Source organism: Carya illinoinensis, chromosome 10, assembly GCF_018687715.1.
Source record: "Carya illinoinensis cultivar Pawnee chromosome 10, C.illinoinensisPawnee_v1, whole genome shotgun sequence".
In the NCBI taxonomy this organism is placed as follows: Eukaryota; Viridiplantae; Streptophyta; class Magnoliopsida; order Fagales; family Juglandaceae; genus Carya; species Carya illinoinensis.
In genome coordinates, this window is record NC_056761.1 from 24,844,262 (window position 1) to 24,865,301 (window position 21,040).

The following is a 21,040-nucleotide window of genomic DNA, read 5'->3' on the forward strand; positions in this document are numbered from 1 at the left end:
CTGAAGCAGCAAGTAGTAGGCTTGCCACCAGTGTGGCATCTAGTACAACATGTAGATAAAGCACTAACAACGAGCAAGGACTACTTTAGTCGATGTATATATAAACCCACCTCCAAGCATATAGGTAAGAGGACTTCCTTCTCCTTCGTTTTCATTGAGGCCTCCATACAATAATCTGATTCCCCACTAATTTAGACATCGGAGGATCCCTCACCACCCCGAGCCCCCATTCTTGAATCATCTTGCAGGTCAACAAGACTCTCTCGAAGGAGTTGGCCAAGCTACGAAACACACCGCCAACAGTTACTATTCATAAATCATCTCACAACTATTTATAAATTTCTCATTTTATTTGACTATCCAAATGAGATATCTTTAGTCTTATTGTGATGTTTCAAATGGGTCTCGAATCATAACTCTGTTAGTCTACTACTAACGGGAAAAAAAAAAAAAAAAAAAAGCTAACATCAATTATGTGTCACGTTATAATCAATTATAAGATGACATGTGCCAAATGCATATATATTAAAAACATATAAAAAATAAAATAGAAAATATTTTCAATTTTTTAAAATACATAAAATTAAAAAATATATGTATGCTTACTTTTTAAATAATGATTAAATTAGTGAAATTTATTAGAAAAAACTAATAAAAATAAAGAAACATTTCCATAAGTTCTAAGACACAAATCTAAAAAGGGCAAACATTCAAACAAATGCGGTGTGAAGGTTAAGTTTACATCATCCAACGGGGAGGGGATAGGGGTGGCAATATATAGCATGACCCTAAACTCGATACAAATACAACACAAAATACAAGAGTTTGAGTTTAATATAAATGAGTTTGAGTCAAAATAGGTTAACCCAATAAGGCACTATTAATGAATGGATCAATTGTGGATAAACACGTATAACATGAATAAATTATATTTTCAAATTTTATAAATATTTAGTTTTATATGCCTTTTTTTATTGTTGGGATGTAATATTAATATTAGTATTTGACTACTTAATATTAAACTCTTTTTGTTAATATGTAATTTTATTTTATGAAAATATTAAATTTTTTTATATATTATTAGTTTTGATATTTATTATTTTTTTGATGAATAGTTTCGATGTTGATAATAAAATATTTTATTATGAATCGAGTGGTAATTGTGAATAATTTATATATTAATCCTTATATTATATATGAAATATATTAATTGGGTTAAAAAATAAGTATATAGTTTAATTCAACCCATTTAGATGAAATGGGTTGAAGTAAGTTAAATGAATTGAAACATGTTAAATGGATCGTGTTCAAATTATTTAATAAAAGTTAATTATCAAATAGGTTAAATAGGTCAGTTCAGACTGTGTCACCCAATATTTAAATGGATTGTATTATAATTTTAGAATCTGACATATTTAATTAAATGAATCAGATTCAAATTAATTTATATAGTCTTATACTTATGACTTGACTGACATTAATCATTTCACTCGACTCTCGAAGCATCATGTATCCTGAGCCTTACTATTTGGTTTCAATACAGTTACACAGTGTAAAAATTCAAATGATAATTTAAATGAAACTTTACTATCATAAATGCACGTGCACATCTTATATTTATTAATAGTACTTTATCCAATACTCAATATTCCATGTGTAGGGTTTCGACTGGAGCTACAATCCTCCCAGTTCAATTCTATCATGCCAGTGAGTGGCTAGAGCTGTTGAAAATATTTTTAAAATAATTAATTATATATTATATTTATTAATAATATTTTTATTTTGAAAGTTGTGAATTATTTTAAAAATAGAGAAGATATGAAAAATTTATAAGGGTTATAGTATTTTGGGTCTATTTAGGCCTAATTTGTTTATCCAAATCTAAACTATCTTATCTCATTTTATTTTATATTTATAATTTTTTCAAATCTCCATACAAAATATAATAAACAATTCAATTTTTTTAAATTTTAAAACAAAATTAATATTAAAAAATTATATTATAATAATATTTTATTCAACTTTCAATAAAACATCTCAAACTGTGTAACCAAACAAGGTCTAATATATAATAAATGGCTTGGCTTGACTTACCTAGAGGTAGGGCTGAGCAGAAATCTAAAAATTCGACTCCGACCCCAGAGTCAGGGTCGGAGTTTTTTTTCCCAATGAAATCGGAGTCGGAATCAGAATCAGAGGTGAAGGTGTACCAACTCCGATCTAATCCACTTCAACTCCTACGCCTCGACCCCAACTTCGACTCCGATACCGACTTAGGCTCCGATATCCCAATTCCGATTCCGACTCCGACTCCGCTCCTACTTCACTCCGATATTGTACATATTTAATAAAAATATATATATTTTTCTATATATTAATCATATAAATGTAATAACATATAATAATAATGTATAAATACTAAAATGCATAATAACACGTAACACTAATGGATAAACACTAATATATAAATAATAAATTTATAAAATATATAACTATATAGTTATATCTTATATAGGCTATAGTTAGTTAAACTCAATAATATATATACTAGCATAAGTTAATTATTATTATGAAAATATCTATATTCTTTATACATTAATCATATATATTTTATATAACTATAACTTATATAATGAGTTAAATATTAGTATGAATAAATGTACCTAAAATAATACACTTATATTATAATAACATATAACACTAATGTACCTTACTACCTAATATACCATATAGTAGCAATGTATAGACTATAGTAATCGATTATATAATAACTTATAACATGTAATACAATAATACTAATAATGTATAAGCACTAAACCACTAATGCATAATAACATATTAGCATGTAATACTGATATTTAATAACTAATGTTTAATAACATTTAATACTAATGTATAACATGTACTAGTAATGTATAATAATCAATATATAATAACATATAATGCTAATATATAAATATTAAAGTATAATAATATTTAATAATAATCAATCTATAATAACATATAATACTAAAAATATATAATCACTAAGCCACTAGTGCGTAAAAACATATTAACATCATAACGTGTAATATTAATATATAATAACTAATGTATAATATTATAATAAGAATAAGTTAAACAATACTATAAAATATTATACTAAGTTAATATTGAATAACATATAATAATAAATACTTGTCCTGTCAATAAATACATGTCCTGTCCTTCCAGCTGGATATCACTTTTATTATACTAATACGGCACCGCTTGACTCAATTGGATTGGATATCACTTTTAACTAGGGGTGAGTTCGGTCCGGTCTGGTCCGGTCCGGGGAGGTTTTGTGGACCGGACCGGACCTATTCGGTCCAGGGTTTTCCCACCCTGGACCGGACCGAACTCCATCAGGACCGGTCTGGTCCGGTCCGGTCCTATTCGGTCCGGTCCGGTCCGGTCGGTCCATTCGGTTCAAAGTTGACTTTTTTTTTTTTTTTTTAATCTAATGACATTTTTTTTAATATTTATGTAATTATATTGTAATATATTTAATATATATACATATAGTATTATATATATATATATATTAGTAATATGCTAATACTATTAGTCTATTAGTAATAATACTATAACTAATAAATATATGTAATAATAACTATACTATAACTAATAACTATATGTAATAATAGTAATAGTGATAACTATATATTTATATAATATGCTAATATTTAATGACATTTTTTTTCATATTTATGTAATTATATTGTAATATATTTACATATAGTATACTATTATATATATTAGTAATATGCTAATACTATTATATAAATAATATATATAAATAATATTTATTTTTTTTTTATTTCTATTCGGTCCGGTCCGGTCCGGGGTGAAAAACTCCCGGACCGGGACCGGACCGAATCTTTTCGGTCCCTTAAAAAGGGACCGGACCGGACTCAATTCGGTCCGGTTCGGTCCGGTCCAAACAGTGCCGGTCCGGTCGGTTTTGCCGGTCCGGACCGGCCAATGCTCACCCCTACTTTTAACTCCATAGTCCTATCCATTCTTATTGAACTTTCTTCGTGTCACCATGCCTTCAGACTTCTCACTTCAGCAAACCTAGCCTCACTGCCGAGGATCCCAGCCCCAATCGCACTGCCGCAAGATCCCAGCCCCAGACCGTGGTCAGCGTTCACCCATCTGTAGCCCAGCCTCCGATCTCTTCTTCCTTCGGATCTATACATGTGAGCTAACTTACCCATCTCAGTTTTAGATTTGGTTGAAACTCTGGCCGATCTCTTGATTCTCTTCTTTCCATTTTTTGTTTTGTTGGTTGATTTTCACATATTCTGATATTTTGTTTTGGTAAGATTAATTTTTATGTGGATATTTTTTGTTTTGGCCGATTTCAGTAAATCAATTATGCTCGATTTGGTAACAGGATGAATATGGGTGAACTGCACGTTTTCTCCCTTCCGTAAATTGTACTGAAATATAGAGATGCAAAACTGTAGTGCATGAATAAAAAGGATAGAAATACCACTGTAGTTGACGATACCAAAAACTCCTAGTGAAGCAATTTCCCCCACCATTTCTTTTATTATTTTCAAGTTGATCATTCTTATATTTTTTTAAGTAAATAATAAAATTAAAAGAAAACTAGCTTATAAATTAACATCAGCTAACAGACAACAAATCTATATGGCAATTCTTATATTAATGAATATATTAAACACGAATTCCGAAGGAAATGGATATGAACATAAATTATCCTATTCTACTGCAATATATTTGGCTATGGATTTGGACGTTCCCTGCAAGTACCGGCACAAAGAACGTTAGTCAATCATGCACAAATTATGTTTCTGTAGAGGATTTTGTCCACATACATCCCATATTCATCTATTCTACAACGTCCCTTGTTGTAAATTGTCCATACCATTTATTTTGGTAGCGGCTTTGAACAATGAAAAATAAAATCACCCATAAATCCAGGGAACATCTGCTTCTCATAGCCCAAAGAAAAGATAAGTGGAAGAAATGAATGATTCTTAAAGATTATTTTTCACCCTCATATTACCTCCAGAAGCCCTGCAATGCATCCTTGCATTCATATATCTAGTTAATATGTTATTGTGGTTCTATTTGTTGATGCATTTTTTTATGGAGATGGAGCCCAACAATATGGTATCTTATTTCAATTTTTTTTCTCTATTTTTATAAATTTATATAGTATCTTATTTCTTCACTAATTACAAGTTGGAATGACATTTATTGTAATTTGTATTGGTTCTTTTGTTGTAACTTGTTATTTGTTGATGGATGATGAGACATGAGTTGGTTGGATAATTGGGAGCATAGATGATGATGGAATTTGAATGGGTTAAATGATGGTAGACCATGTTTTGTTGTCTTTGTGTTATTTTGTTTGTTGTTGTTGAAATGAAAATAGTATGGGGATGTTAGATTTGGTTATGTGTTTTTAATTTGTAATTTTGTATGAGTAATTTTAGTTGTAATTTTGGTTATGTATTTTTAATTTGTAATTTTTAATGAATGATTTTAGTTTATAATTTTGGTTATGTATTTTTAATTTGTATTTTGTAATTTTGAATGAATGATTTTAGTTTATAATTTTGGTTATGTATTTTTAATGTGTATCATAGTTGGAAAATTTCTTGTTGCAAGTTTGAATTTAATTTAATTTTATAATGTTTAGGATTTTAATGTGTATTAGGTTCTAAGGAATAAGGATGAAGGATCCTAATATGAATGATTTCTTTTTACAAGCCCAACTTATCGGAAGGCTAGAATACCGATTCCGATAAGTCAGTGTTCAGCCCTCACCATGTGGCTCGAACTAGTGCTAGCTAGTTAGAAGAGAAACAAGGAGAACATTGGACCAAGTCCAATTGCTACATGTTATGGAGACACAATATCTCTCTATAATAATAAGCGTCGATTTCGCTGCTACAGAAATAAGCAGTAAATTCACACATTTTGTTTTTTCTATTTATTGCATAGTTACTTTTTTCTTTCTACTTTTTTTCTTGCCGAACCTCTCTCTCTCTCTCTCTCTGAAGCTCACGAACCCAGCTCTTTGCCAAAGCCTCAAGATCCACTCCACCCCACCGAAAAGTCCGAACTTTTTACTACCAGAAGATTACTCACCTGCAAAAGCCATGACGATCGATCAGGATCTACGATACCCAGTATTCATTTCTCACGTTTTCTCGCTCACCGCTTTTTTCATTCCCCCAAAATTAAACTTTTTGGTACCCGAAACGGTCTATTTCCAATTCCGACTCTACCATAGAATTTGCTAACTTTTTCAGCTCTAACGACCTCTTCGACTTTACGTTCCACCAGGGTCCAAGTGATTTCTTTGAATTTGAAGCGAAACCATACATTTTGGAGCTTCAGAGTGAGCATCCTGAAATTTTACATGGGGAAATTCCCCTTCGCAGTTGCGAGGTGGTCAAGCGACGACCTGGCTCCCTCTGCAAACAACAGGCAATGAAGTGCCAAAACTCTCTGGAAGCTGTGGGCGGGACATCTACCTCTGCTCTGTCGTCTCCGGCCTATTCCACTCTGTCGGTCTCTCCTGATTCAACCCAGACAGCGTCGTAGACGATGGTTTCGTGGCCGTCGTTGGGTCGGGCCTCGCCGGCCTAATCGTCTTGGCCGATCAGCTCAACCTCAACCGGGTGTTTTCCTACCAACATGTCCAAATACACCACAGCAAAACCCAGAAGAAAACAAGCACCTGGGAGTTATAGAAGAGGATGAAGGTCATGAAAAGGAGACAAAGCTAGATATCTTCTTAGATCTGAATGTCTGTAGTCATGAGGATCAGTCCGATCGTGGGTTTGATGCAGAGTTCAATCTCATTGATTTCTTGGAAGCACTAGGAGGCCACCAAAATGCCCACAAAAGAGAGAGGACTTAGCAAAAAGAGGACAAAAGATAGCAGCACACATATTGGCCTTCGCAGAAGCTTTTGGGCACTCCCTCCACCAGCACTGGCACCAACACTACCCAAGCATGACTTCTCTTCCTCTTCATGGTGCTAATTACAATAACAGATCGCTCGGAGTTCAGACGCATTTTATGATCCAAAAGCCTTCTCACAAATCATCTTTGGTTGGGTTCTGGGAACCTCAGGGTTGGTCAAGACCCCTCATTGACCAACAACCAGCAGTTGGGAATTTTCACACAACAGTAGGATCGCTTTCGCGAGGCAGCGTTGGTAGATTTGGATTGCTAAGAACGATGAATGGTTCTCCAGCCCGTGATGATGAATTTAGTGGATTTAGGTCTGCAGATAGTGCTGCTCTTTACAGGACTAATCAAGAGGAGATGAAGAAGCTTGACTTATCTCTCAAGCTTTAAGAGCTGCACGCTTCGTCTTTCTTTTTTCTATTTTTACGGAAATTAATGTTGTATATTCAAAGCTGCCTTGCTTAATGGGAAAAGAAACTTATTTGAGAAGAAATTTTAAATTTTTTGAAATGAAAATTTGAGAAAAAACTTGAGATTTTTTAAAATGAAAATTAATAAATTAAAATATGTATTTATTTTTATAAAATTTTTGACAATAAAAATTCTTTAATTTTTAAAATTTTTATTTTAATCATAAAAGTTAACGAGACTTAAACAGTAGCGTGTAGAGACGTGCAGGGCCTTGATTTCAACTGATGGTGGTGCGGGAATCGATGAATTTGCTTTAGTAACATGACAGGGACGTATGGCATCATAGAATTGACCCCATCAATAACAAAGTGATATATCTTGTGTGAATGGAAGATTTATTAATGATTTCTCAATACTTTTTTATATTTTTAATGTCGATCGACTCAAATGGGTTCAAGTTCTTGCCCTCATGACATTAAACAACAAAAAAAATGGAAATCTCAAAAATTATGTCTGCCACAATGAAAATGCAAAACATGCCTTCCATAAATCTTATGCATGCACCCCCACCGCATGCAATACTGTACCAGTACAAACGTCCATGCATGCGACAGCACAAGGATAGCAAATAAATATTTTATAGCCAATAATTATCGAGCCAATTGCATGCATGTCACATCAGCATTCCCTTCGATATAATATAAATCAAATATCTTCAAGATTCGTACCATGTGGTTTTGGGTTAACTATTGATTAGTGGACACATATAAAATATTATCACTCCATGTATGAGACAGGGAGAGAGGGATCGAGATCAATTGCCTTGGAGGAGAAATTAAAAAAATTGTAAGGACTTGAAATTATTGAAGTTAAATAATTACATGATCTAATTAAAAATTGATAAATGGAAGAAAATCATGTCTATCAGCATGCAATACTATACCAGCACAAACGTCCATGCATGCAACAGCATAAAGATAGCAAATAAATATTTTATAGCTAATAATTATTGAGCCAATTGCATGCATGTTACATCAGCATTTCCTTTGATATAATATAAAACAAATATCTTTAAAATTCGTACCATGCATGCAATACTGAATCAGCACAAACGTCCATGCATGCAATAGCACAAGGATAGCAAATAAATATTTTATAGCTAATAATTATCGAGTCAATTACATGCATGTCACATCAGCATTCCCTTCGATATAATATAAAACAAATATCTCCAAGATTCGTATCATGTGGTTTTGGGTTAACATTTGATTAGTGGACACATGAAATATTATCACTCTACGTATGAGACAGAGAGAGAGGGATCGAGATCAATTGCCTTGGAGGAGAAATTAAAAAAATTATAAGGACTTGAAATTATTGAAGTTAAATAATTACATGATCTAATTAAAAATTGATAGATGGAAGAAAATCATGTTTATCAGCAACAAAGTATTTTCCAGAAGAAACTCTTTTTATTTTATTTTATTCTATTTTTCAGGTCTCTCGTGAACAACTGTGTTAAAATAAATATGCAAAGGTTATATACAGAAAGATGCGATTAAACTAAAGGAAGGTTGTTAGAGAGGTTTGTTTTGTGGGTGATTGATTATGTATGTTGTGGGACTAGACTCTTTTTCATGCATGCTAGCTTTGTTTATTTTATTTTATTTTATTTTTATGAATCTTCATGGATAGCAAAAGATCATCATATAGATATAGGTCATGTGTTGACATATATAAATGATGAATAATTAGAGGGAATTTAAAAGGTTTTTGTGTTGGTAGCTTGGATTTTTAGTTTTATTAAATGCATCAATTCAGGTAGAGAAAAAATGATATATTCTGGAGGGAGACATTATAACACCTGGGCCCAAAGATATACATATATATATTAATCGAAGCACTATTGCTTTAATATTCTCTCATGGATTGTCAAAAGTTAACAGTACAAAAGGCTCATTTTCTCTTGGTTAGGTAGTTGATTTAATTAGTAGTTTGGCTTAAGCTCTCACAACCACTATTTACTTCTATAACATTGATGATGATGATGATGATGTACTGGTGAAGTTGTTGGTGATTTTGACAAAAGATTATCGAGATTATTAGGAGTAAAAGTTTCTTAATTATTGAGTGCTGGCTTAGCTAACTAGAAGATGATCAAGACAAGACAAGAAAATAAATGGTTTGATGGAAAATTGATTACACCTAGCTAGCAGCTAGCTTTCTGTATATAACCTGACTACAGATGGTGCGTTGAGAGTGAAATCGGAACTTAAAATATGGAAAATCAGTCGGCAAGAGCAGAAAACGACAAATTAGGAAAAAAGTAGACATGATTAAGAATAAAAAATTTAAAAAAAATTGCATTGGTACTATAATGAGTTGATGCCTTGGTTGTCGTTAACCTTGATTTCACTACTATTACTATATCACTCTTAATCATCCCTCACCATCATTAATTAATTAATTAATTTTTAAGTTTTCAAAATAGTCTACGTGAAAAGAAAACAACCGCGACGCCATTTTCATTCTTTTCACTTTCTTAATGATGGTGATAAGATACCTACAGCAGATCGAATTACTGTTTCAAAATTTATTTAAAAATCGAGTAATCTTGCGTATATTCGTGAAATGCGTAAGTGTCGTGTAATCATTTTGAAAAAGATTATGATCTATTATTAAAAAAATAATTTTTTTATATAGATTTCATATTTATTCACTTTTTTAAATAATTGTGCGGCGTTTACACAGTCAAAACTGCAATTATCATTTATCTTAAAAACTATAAATATTTTAGCCGCAACAAATCTCACAAATGTAAATTCAACGTAGTTTTATGAGTCGGATTAGATTATAAAGTTATTTTTATTATAAAATAGATCTAACGTATTATATAAAATTATATAATTTGTAAATTTAAATTTTTTTATAGATAAATATTTTTTTTAAAAAAAAAATAGAAGAGATAATAGAACGTCAACTTGCATTATTTTAAAAAATTGAAAAATAATGCACCTCTTTAACTTCTTCTTCTAAAGACAAGGTCAGTGGCATGATTAGTTTCATTCTTTATAGTCCATTAATTAATCATGTTTGATGAAAAGAACCGAAAGAAAGAATCTTATAAAATTAATCAAGATTTTAAGGTGATCGAATTTAACAAAAGCACACCAGTCAAATGATGTTGTTTGGCACCGATGATGATCATCGAATATTGCAAAAATATCACAAATAAATAAAACCACCTCAATATTATACATTATCATGTTCATGTTATAATCTGATGGAAAATTATGTTTATCACTTAACTCATATTGTATTTCTTTTTCATGATTTGATTAGACCTCATCTCACCCTCACCATAATTTTTTTACGCCATGCAGCATGGACCCATGATTCAAGGCTAGCTAGGGGTTCTCTAGCTCATGAATTAATTGTCCATCACATGCCTTAAAATCTAATCTTGAATTTATTAATTATTTAAATATTTCGTGTCAAATCCATATCAATTAAGCAACAGGGTATGGGTATCTCAAGTGGGCAGCCCTAATTGAAATGATCTATCATTTATTAAATAGATTCACGAAGTCTTTTTTCTTTTTCGTCTTTTATGTTTTGAATCAAAGGAGGTCAGGCTGCAGCATTTTCAAAAACAAAAAGTCACTTCACAGACTAAGTGAGGAAAAAAAAAACAAACTGTAACTTGTTGTATTTGGGACACGTTAACCAATTAAATTTTTAAATATAAATCCATCATTCCATATACTCCATATTATCTATTTTGTAAATCAAACCAAGATGTACTATATATGTTGAACTGTTTTTAAATTGAAGCTATATAATAGTAGATCAACTGCATTTAATTTATATTCTTTTAACTCACCCACTCAATCCACTGGGCCCTACAAAGAGATATGTAGATGATGATCATGTTAGCATAATGCGATGTTGAAAATGACCCTATCGGTTTGGTGGAACGATTGGCTTGGTGTCTCTCTACACTGTATATCTATTTTAGGGCCCTTTTATGAATTGTAAGGATGATAATTGCTTGTCTCTCTCTGCATTGCAATTAATTATAGTTTATCGTCACCAGCACCTTGTCTCAATACACATGGTAGCCAGCTCATCGTCCATTGAGGGAGTCCACCCTGTCATTGTTTGTCGTGGCATGATGACCTGTTAATTGTGTAGATAAAAAGTCAGATTTATTTGTTCAAATTCACAAAGAAATTCAGTTCACAGTTATTTAATTAAGGAATTATGGATATGAAACAATTCATAACAATAAGGTTTTAAGTGCTTGAGATGTCTTAAAAAATGTCAGAATCAGCATCGTTGAAAATCTGTGAGTATTGCATGGAAGATTAACCCTTGATTAAGAAAATCAGCCTCTAATAAGCTGGTCCCACAACACAGCATGTTTATTAGTTTTTTAATGGTGCTGAGCTGTGTTTGGAATTTTGACCCTTCAATAATTATATGTCCATGAAAAACCAACGTCCAATCATCATTAACTAGTATGATGTGGTAGATATCCCTCTCAATATATCTTCTTAATATATATCTTTTTATATTAACTCACCCACCCACCCACTAACCCATCCACCCCACTGGGCTCTACTTTCACTATAACATTTTCTCACTAAATCATCTTCTATGTTTCAAAAGTTCCAAACAAAGATCTTTGTATAAGGTCTTCATTGGAGCATTAAATTTCTCTCTCCTGGCTGCTATATATGATAGCTTGATACATAGATTGATGCTTACGGTGCGCAATTATTGAGCAAAAAGTTGTATCAGAAAAGATTGAATACGATTTTATATATAAAAATATTAATGATTTTTAGAGCTAATTAATATAAAAGTATATATTTTTCTTGCATAACATGAATAATAATTAATAATGAATTGAGTTGATCATGATCAGTTTATTTCAATCTCCAACCAGCACGTTTCCTAATCGAATGGGGTCCACTCAATTATTTGAACCCATCTTATAAAAAGTATTAGTTACTATTCATGTGTCGGGAAAGAATCCAAAATTGATTGACGTGTTGAATTGAAGATTGTAAAAAATTAATGAAAACCGTTCAGTTATTTTTCTGTCGACTTCTCTCTCATTTTCTTTCTTTAATTTAGAAGTTTAAGCACAATTTTTATTTTTTATATTTTTATTTTTTGCAATCTTTAATCAATCATAATTAATGTTTTTATATTTTTTTTGTTAAGACCAAATACCAATACTGTAATTGAATAATTAATTAATAATGAATGGGTAGTGTAATGTATTAAATATGATGTTATATCATGTTGATGGTGTTGCGAGTAGAGTAGTTAATCTAGGGATCTAACGGGTCGAAGACATACTTAGTTGAGCATCCAAACAAGTCGTAATTCACCAAAAAACAAAACCGAAAACTGCTTTAAGGACACCTGGTTTTCATTTGGTGAGAGAGAATCCACTTCTCAGCACAAATACATTGCATGTGGGTTTTCCTTGTGTGTATTATCACGTACACAAACCTCCCACATTCCTCTCATGAAATAAAACTGTTCTCCATTGACCCACCCCGACTCCTATCATTTCGCTCCTCACCTTCTCTTTCCTCTCACTTATTTTCTCTACTTTTTTTTGCCCTATCTCATAGAATTTGCATGTGGGTTTTCGTTTTTGTTGATAAAGCTCAGTATGAAGAGATTTTGGCCATTGTCTTCTTTGGTTTTCTCTTTTTTGCTCTGTTTGGAGGGTTTTCTGATGGAAAACGGTGCGGATTCGACCTCCCGGGATTTTTTCAACTGTACCCATGTCTAACATCTTCGGTTTCAGTGGTAAACTCTCGATTGTTTTAGAAAAATATAAATGATATACTTTAAGTGTTCTTCTAAATAACATACTTAGTAAAGAATTCATCAAAATTAAGCCGTTAACCACTCTCTCTCTCTCTCTCTCTCTCTCTCTCTCTCTCTCTCTCTCTCTCTCTCTCTCTTAACAAGAGCGGTGGCCCTCTGTTTTAAGCCAGACAACTCTGATCCGTAGGATTTTTACGGGTCTTCTGTAACTGTCAGGCGCCGCATAGCTATGACAGTACATTACTCTTCTGTAGTTGTTAGGCGCCGCAGCTATGATACTACATTGCTCTTCTGTAGCTGTCAGGCGCCGCAGCTATGATACTACATCACTTTTGTCTCTTATAGAGAAATGCTTCACGAGAGATGATTCGTCATAATTTTCTCTATAAAAGAATTATTCAGTTCATATTCTTTCGCATATTATTTTCTTCACTTTTCTGAAATTAGTCTACATTCGTACTCTGCAATCTCTTTCTGTTTTCTCACTTTGCAATGGCTCAGCAATCTTCTCATTACCAATATATGAGGTATTCTGCACCTTGTTCACCAGTTATTTCTGCTTCTTCCGTAGGTGCTATAATGCAATCCAATAATAATCTGACTAATAAGTCAGATAATGAAATTATCTACGAGCTTGTGAGTCTCCGTACCCGATACTTATCAACCCTCGTCGCATATTCTCAGCGACTACAATCTAGGACTGGTGGGGTTGACAAACTCCACGAGAATATTTCAATACTTCAGCGGCTTTTTATGGAGTCCAACATGAAAATGGAAGCACTAAAGCGAGAGAACAGAGATTTAAAATTTTTGCTTAATTCTTCTTTTCGAGTAGCTACTCCTTTAGATAGGAAAAACATGTAGATTTTTGAAGAGCAAGAGCATTTAAAGATTGAGGCAAAGAGCCTCAAATTTTTGTAATTTTGCTTTGTGATACTAAAATAATACTTCACAAATATTCATATTTGTGTTCATATCTTCTGGTAGATGTTTTATGTGCTCTATTTTATTTCTTTCAGGAATTTTCATATATATGACATGATCCAATGACTCATATAAATATGCATTTAATCATGCATATCCAAACTCTCGGTAATCTTCAAGTTAATAAAAACCTCAAGGAGTTCTACTGGTCTAAGACTAACTTACTTCTTTATAATCGCAACAATCAGTCCTCTTCCTAGGTGGTATTTCGATAACTGACCAGTTAATAACTTAAACTTGAGACTTTCTCTCTTATGATTATCATAACTCTTCTATCCATCATGAGTTATCAATTATTCTAACTCTAAATGATTTGTTCTTAATGTTCACATAAATCCCCAAGACCAAGATTTTACTCCCCATATAATAGTCTCCAAAAGAAGATCGATCTGTAATTTCTATAATTTTGCTTCGAGATAATAAAATAATACTTTACAAATATTCATATTTGTGTTTCTATCTTCTGTTAGATCTTCTATGTGTTCCATTTTATTTCTCCTTTAATAATGCACACTTTCTTACAAAACCGTAATATGAATCTGAAATACTAATTGTATTTAAGAGATGATATTTTAGATCTAATAATTTCATTCATCTCCCCCATGAATGTTCTCTAAATCCCAATTGAAGCTTCTCATTTTACAAATTTTTTAGTTACAGTTCACTTGTAAAATCTTTGCTTGTTATTTGGAAAAATTTCAATGGATCAAGATATCAACAATCATGACAGTCTTGCTGCTCTCCTTCTAAACAAGTTGATTCACATGAATAACCTCAGTTGCTTCAGTATACTGAATGAGATGTACTTATTTCTTCTGTTCTTTATTTTAGGGCATTTCATAAATTTGAATTTGACGATGTACGAAAACTTGCTGTTGAGCTTTGTGGTCGCATTCACCCCCAAGTATCAACAACTATGCCCAGCCTTGTTATTAGTGCATCTTATTTGGCTCATGCTTGAGACTGTTTGATTATTTGATTATGTTCCTGTTAGAAAAAAATTGTAATTTCAATAAAACTCTAATTTCAATTCCTCCAAATTTGTATCAATTTTAACTTATTTGTCTTTGACTTAATACTTTAGTATTAATGTTTTTATATTTTTTTTGTTAAGACTAAATACCAATAATGTAATTGAATGATTGATTAATAATTAACGGGTAGTGGTGGCTTTGGTTTGAGATCTCTGTTGGTCAATACAGACAGGTAGGGCTATAATAAAGCAAAAGATTTTGAATTAGTTGTTGGGCGCTATAATTTGAATAATGAGAAATAATTTTCAGATAAATCTGAGTGTTTTTTATGCATGGTAATTGAGAGTTGTATATTCAGGTTCTCTATTTTGATCAATTGATGGAAAAAACATCTTCATCATATATGCTTCTGTTGGGAAAAAATTGTAATTTTAATAAAACTGTAATTTCAATTCCTTCAAACTTGTATCAGTTTTAACTTATTTGTCTTTGACTTAATACTTTAGTAATAGAAAGTAATTATTACTATCTTTTCATGCATTTTATTTATTCAAGTATTGGTCTTTATTTTAAAAAATTTTGATAATTTTCTGGTAATATTATATCTAATGAACATATTTTTTTCCTTCTTACTAGAGAAACGTGCCTTGCACGTTGAGTGCCAACTAGTATATATATATATATATAACTTTTTTGAACAGTTTTCAAAAAGAGCTCACAACTTTTCGCCATTTCTAAATAAACTCAATGGCCAGCCAATTAAAGATCCCATAATTCAATTTCAAAATTCTCTCTCTCACCAATATTTCATTTTTTCAAAAATTTGTTAGAATCTGTTTGTTCTCAAGATAATATATTTTTAATTTCTTGATTGAATAAGAAAATCAGAAGGTATTTGAAGTCTAATTTCGTATGTGTATAATACAGTTAGACAAACAAATTTATTATGGACTTCATTATATATTATAGGCAAATTTACTTGTAAACTGTGTGCATACACCATTGTTGATAAGGACAAATATTATCTTAAAGAAAACGACATTATAACGCACATTAAAACAAATTTTTTCATACTATTTTTTGTTTTGCAGTCTCTTTTGGACCAATAAGAACTACCTCTCGTAGCACCTAGAATTTGATCTTCAACAAGTTTGAGGCGTATTTTTTATTGTTGAGACATGGGATTATGTTTTGTAATATGTTGCGCTTTATATTTATAAAATCCTTGTACCTAACGCTGGCAATGTAGAAGTCACTTTTAGTTCCTTGTGGTTAAAATCACGAGTTTTTAAAATATGATACAACAAAGCGTATAACATAAATAAAATGTACGTCCTGTTCAGTTTTTATTAATACAACTTACTAAAGCCTAGTTTGGATAGCAAAAGTATCCCATTTCATCTCCTATCATCTAATCTTATTTCAAAATCCAAAAATTATAAATACAAATATTTTTCAATTTCTAATCTTCAACTTTTTATCTAATCATTACAATCTAATTATTATAACTTTTTTAAACTTTTAAACAAAATATAAAAAATAGTTCAACTTTTTTAAATCCTTCAAACAAAATTAATATTAAAAAATTATATTTTAATAATATATTAATTTTATAATATTTTTATTTAATTTTTTCTTTTTTAATTTTCAAAATTATATAAAACATCCCAACTCAAATTATTTTACTATTATTCATAAATTATTTTAATACTATTCACAAATTATCTTATTTAATCTTATTATCCAAACGAGGCTAAGCACCATTTGAACATAGCTACATAGACTGGTTAGGTTTGAATAATGAGTTGACATGAGATGAGTGGGGATGAAAGTTAAAAGTTAAATTAAATATTATTATAATATTATTTTTAATATTATTATTGTTTTAATATTTAAAAAAATTGAATTGTTTATTGTATTTTATATAGAGATTTGTGAAAGTTATCTTGCTAGGTTTGAATATATAAACACTCTCATCTTATTTTATCTCATTTTATCATTATAAAATTTTTAAATTTTTACATAAAATATAATAAATAATTTAACCTTTTTAAATATCAAAATAATAATAATATTAAAAAATAATATTTTAATAATATTGTATTTAATTTTTATTTAAAACTATATACAAGTATCATTCGTTAAAAACTTGAAAGTCAAATCATCAAAACCGCATTCGATAGACACGATTGGCTGATCAAAGATTACATTGATGGAGGATGGTTGAATTTGAGGGATCTTGTTGAACAAAATGGACCATACAATGAACATTAGGTACATCATTTGACCTATTTACCTATATCTACAGAGTCATAATGGACGATTACTTTTTACATATTCAAAACGATAATCCAACCACCAAATCTATTTTGGGAGAATATTTAATGCAAAACATGTTTCAAAAGATCAGTCAAAATGACAGGAGAAAAGTTCAATCTTTTGGTTCAAAAGCATGGTCTATTGATCTTTGACTGATAGCTATGAATTATTATAGATCAACGAGTACTGATGTGTTCGAACACATGGTGTGGACCGACCGTTTTCAAGGTAAATTCTTAATATAGGCATTTTGGGACACCCTGCGCACGAAATGTGCCCTGGAAAAAACTTAAACGCTGCGTTTTGTGGTGTGGGACTGGCAAAATTCAAACACCTTCCTCCATTTTTTTTCCCATTAGAGCACTCTCAATGGACAGGCAAATGCAAATGCTAAAAAAAAAAAAAAAAAAAAAAAAAAAAAAGAAGAAAAGAAAAATCATCATTTAGCTATTACAAACGAAAACTGGCTATAATGGATTAGGCAATGTGATGTTGGATGGAGTCTTCAATATTTCTAAAACTAGAGTCATATTTACTTTAAGCAGGATGGAGCAAATATTTAATTTATTATTTTTTTATAACTCTCTCTCTTCTCTCGATATTTTCTCATCAAACTACCATCGGTTTCTTTCCCTCTAAGTTTTTCCCCACTTTCACCTCTCTACTTCTTTTCTTTGTTTTGCCCTCGTGAAATCGTAGAACTGGGGAGAACACTGAAATTTTGGACTGTACCATTAGGCACACCATCCAAACTCAAGTATTTATCTTCCAAAAATTCCCAACGAGACTGGTCTTCACTCTGCATGCCTTGTTGAAACCCTAACTTAAGCTTGGCTAGACGCCCATTCTCTTTGCCCCAAGGTATGCTAATTTCTTTATCTCTTTTATTCAATTTATTCACCCTCCTATTATATCAATGCAAAAGCCCAAGCTACTTGATTCTGGAAATTTCCTTTGTCATATTTACATGAAGTTTTTTATTGGATTCATACGAATAACTAGAGGTGTGCTAGACGCCCACTCTCTTTGCCCCAAGGTATGCTAATTTCTTTATCTCTTTTATTCAATTTATTCGCCCTCCTATTATATCAATGTAAAATTCCAAGCTATTTGATTCTGGAAATTTCCTTTCTCATATTTACATGAAGTTTTTTATTGGATTCATATGAATAACTAGAGGTGTAAATTGGTCGATCCAATCCGAACGGTCCATCGTTTTTCCTAGACCGAACCGAACTGAACATCTATAAGAACAAGACCAAACTAGCTAGTAGCTATCAGTCCGGTCCGGTCTAATTATTATTTTTTTAAATAAATTAATAAAAAATTTTATTTAAATTACTATATTAAAATTAAGTGAATTATTAATGTGGATTATATAACTAACTCATTAAAAAAATATTTTATATGTTCAATGAATCATTTAAAATTTCATATTGTTAAAGGTGATAAGTTAGATGAAAATTACATATTATACAATTATTATATAAAATAATATATATAATATATTTGAAATTAAAAATATACATTTTCCTATTCAGTCGGGTCAGGAAAAACCCCACACCAGGACTCAAACCAAAAATTGAAAATTGAAAAATCCTTGAATCGAGATAGACCGGTCCCAAGGTCAATCCGAACCGAAACAGTCGGTCCAGTCCGTTTCTCCGGTCCAAACCGACTGACTTTCACCCCTATGAATAACCAAGAGTAATTGCACTTATAGTTGTAGTTTTGTGCATTTTGATTAGTCTTCGAGGTTGATCCTTTTGAAATGTAGCATCCTTTGTTGAAATTAAACTGGATGTTGTGGATTCGTAACAATAGCCATTTCCACCAATGCTTAGAATTTCCACAAAATCTGTATGTTTTTTTGTACATGATACCATTGTTGTTCATACTCCCTACTTTACTTGCTTTCGAAATCCTTTTCATAGTTTGCAGTATTCTGCAAATGAAGTACCATTGGTTCTTCAAGAAATTAATAGCTTCAAATATGAACTTATTTGCCACATTTTGGAATGTTTTTATTATTAACAATGCAATTAACTGGTTGTAGACTTGGCAATATGCATTCAGTCTTTCAACAAATCATTCAGGTATATTGGTGCCTTGAAGCAGATCAGTGATTATAACTGCTACATGGGTTGTCTTTTAGAGCTTGTGGATTACTAAACAGTAAACACTAGTTTGTTATTGGTGACTTAGAGTCCGTCTCATAAAATTACTCTACAAACGCTAAATCTATTGAAGACCAAAATCTCTCATCTTCATTTTGGGGATGACTTACATATTTTTTGTAGAAGGGAAAGCGAACCTTTTTAGCTTGTGAACATAGGCCAGATAATGTGTAGTACTGATTTTTTTTTTTGAAGTGTGGAATGGGGGTTACTCTGGCTTTTATTGCAGCTATCAATGTCAACATACACATAGTGCCTCCTATTTGATTTCAAATTCAATGTATGAAACTAGGAAGTACCCAGTCTACATTTTGATTGAAGTTTGAATAGAAGAAAGTATGATTTGTAATATAGTTGGATGGAAAATATAGAAATTTGATTTGTAATTAATAAATATAGAAATTTGATTTATAATATTAGAACAGACTAAAGATAAAGAAATATGAATCTGTGTTTGTGTATGAGAAATAGAGCAAATCAAGAAAACAAGTTATAGAGAGGGGAGGAAACTTAGTCCAGAGAATCAAATTGATAAAGCGAAGTTAAGAGTGTGAATTATGTTTTCAAGTCTCAAGACATGTTTCACTAGGAACTTCTAAAACTTGTAGGTTTGGAACTTCTAAAACTTATCTAGGCAGTCGGGATCTGACGTGCATGATGGAAGAGAGCAGTCGAAAGCCAACCAAAAGAGAGAGACGTCGATGGAGGTGGAGAGTTGATGAACTGTAGGTGGAGGAAGGAGAGAGATAGAGAGCCGCCAACTCAAGTCCATCAAGTGAGAAAATGGGGGAGACGTTTCTGTATGGAGAGAGAGTCCGTCAATTCCCTCTTCTATTCGTCGTCGTTTTTTTCATCAATTATTTTTTAATAAAACAAGCACTGACGTTTCTCAGTAGTGTGTGCAATTCGTGTGCGAAGTTAATTGACTGAGCAGAGCAGAACAATTTTTTAGATCTCATATTATTTCTCATTAAAACATCAAATATTTTTTTAACAAGTTTTTTATTTTATAAAACAATCTTGGTTTTGTTTTTGGGACTTTTGTGAAGTCCACTAATGATTAGCTATTTTTTAAGAGGGAATGAAAAAAGTACTTAGTTTAAAACATGCTAGTATTAAAAGAAGTTGAAGGAATTGAAATGCTTTTTAATTAATGATAATGATCATAGCTCGAGGTTTTTTCCTCTTTAACTTCCTAATTTTGCACTTTTATTTCTTTGATGCTTTTGTGATAAACGTAAGCTTATAAAAAGGGTAAATAGTAAGCAGAAGGTTACCTATTAAAGATAGAGATCCCCCTCTTTCTTTTTCTTTTTTCTTTTGACCAAATAAGAGAAAGAT

The 21,040-nt window shown here is 31.4% G+C and overlaps 1 protein-coding gene and 1 long non-coding RNA gene across 3 annotated transcripts; both read left to right on the forward strand.

Annotated features, from left to right (window-relative positions):
• Positions 1–7,023: 7,023 nt before the first annotated feature.
• On the forward strand, positions 7,024–7,371 carry LOC122278580 (zinc finger protein 3-like). Its single transcript, XM_043088760.1, has one exon. It carries the CDS (start codon positions 7,024–7,026, stop codon positions 7,369–7,371), a length of 348 nt encoding a protein of 115 aa, XP_042944694.1.
• A 10,644-nt stretch (positions 7,372–18,015) lies between these two features.
• On the forward strand, positions 18,016–20,657 carry LOC122278328. Of its 2 annotated transcripts, none has more exons than XR_006229331.1 (2): positions 18,016–18,558; positions 20,308–20,657. It is a non-coding gene; the product is annotated as an uncharacterized LOC122278328 (long non-coding RNA). The 2 variants fall into 2 exon arrangements; XR_006229330.1 differs by lacking the exon at positions 20,308–20,657 and adding an exon at positions 19,579–20,075.
• Positions 20,658–21,040: the final 383 nt, after the last annotated feature.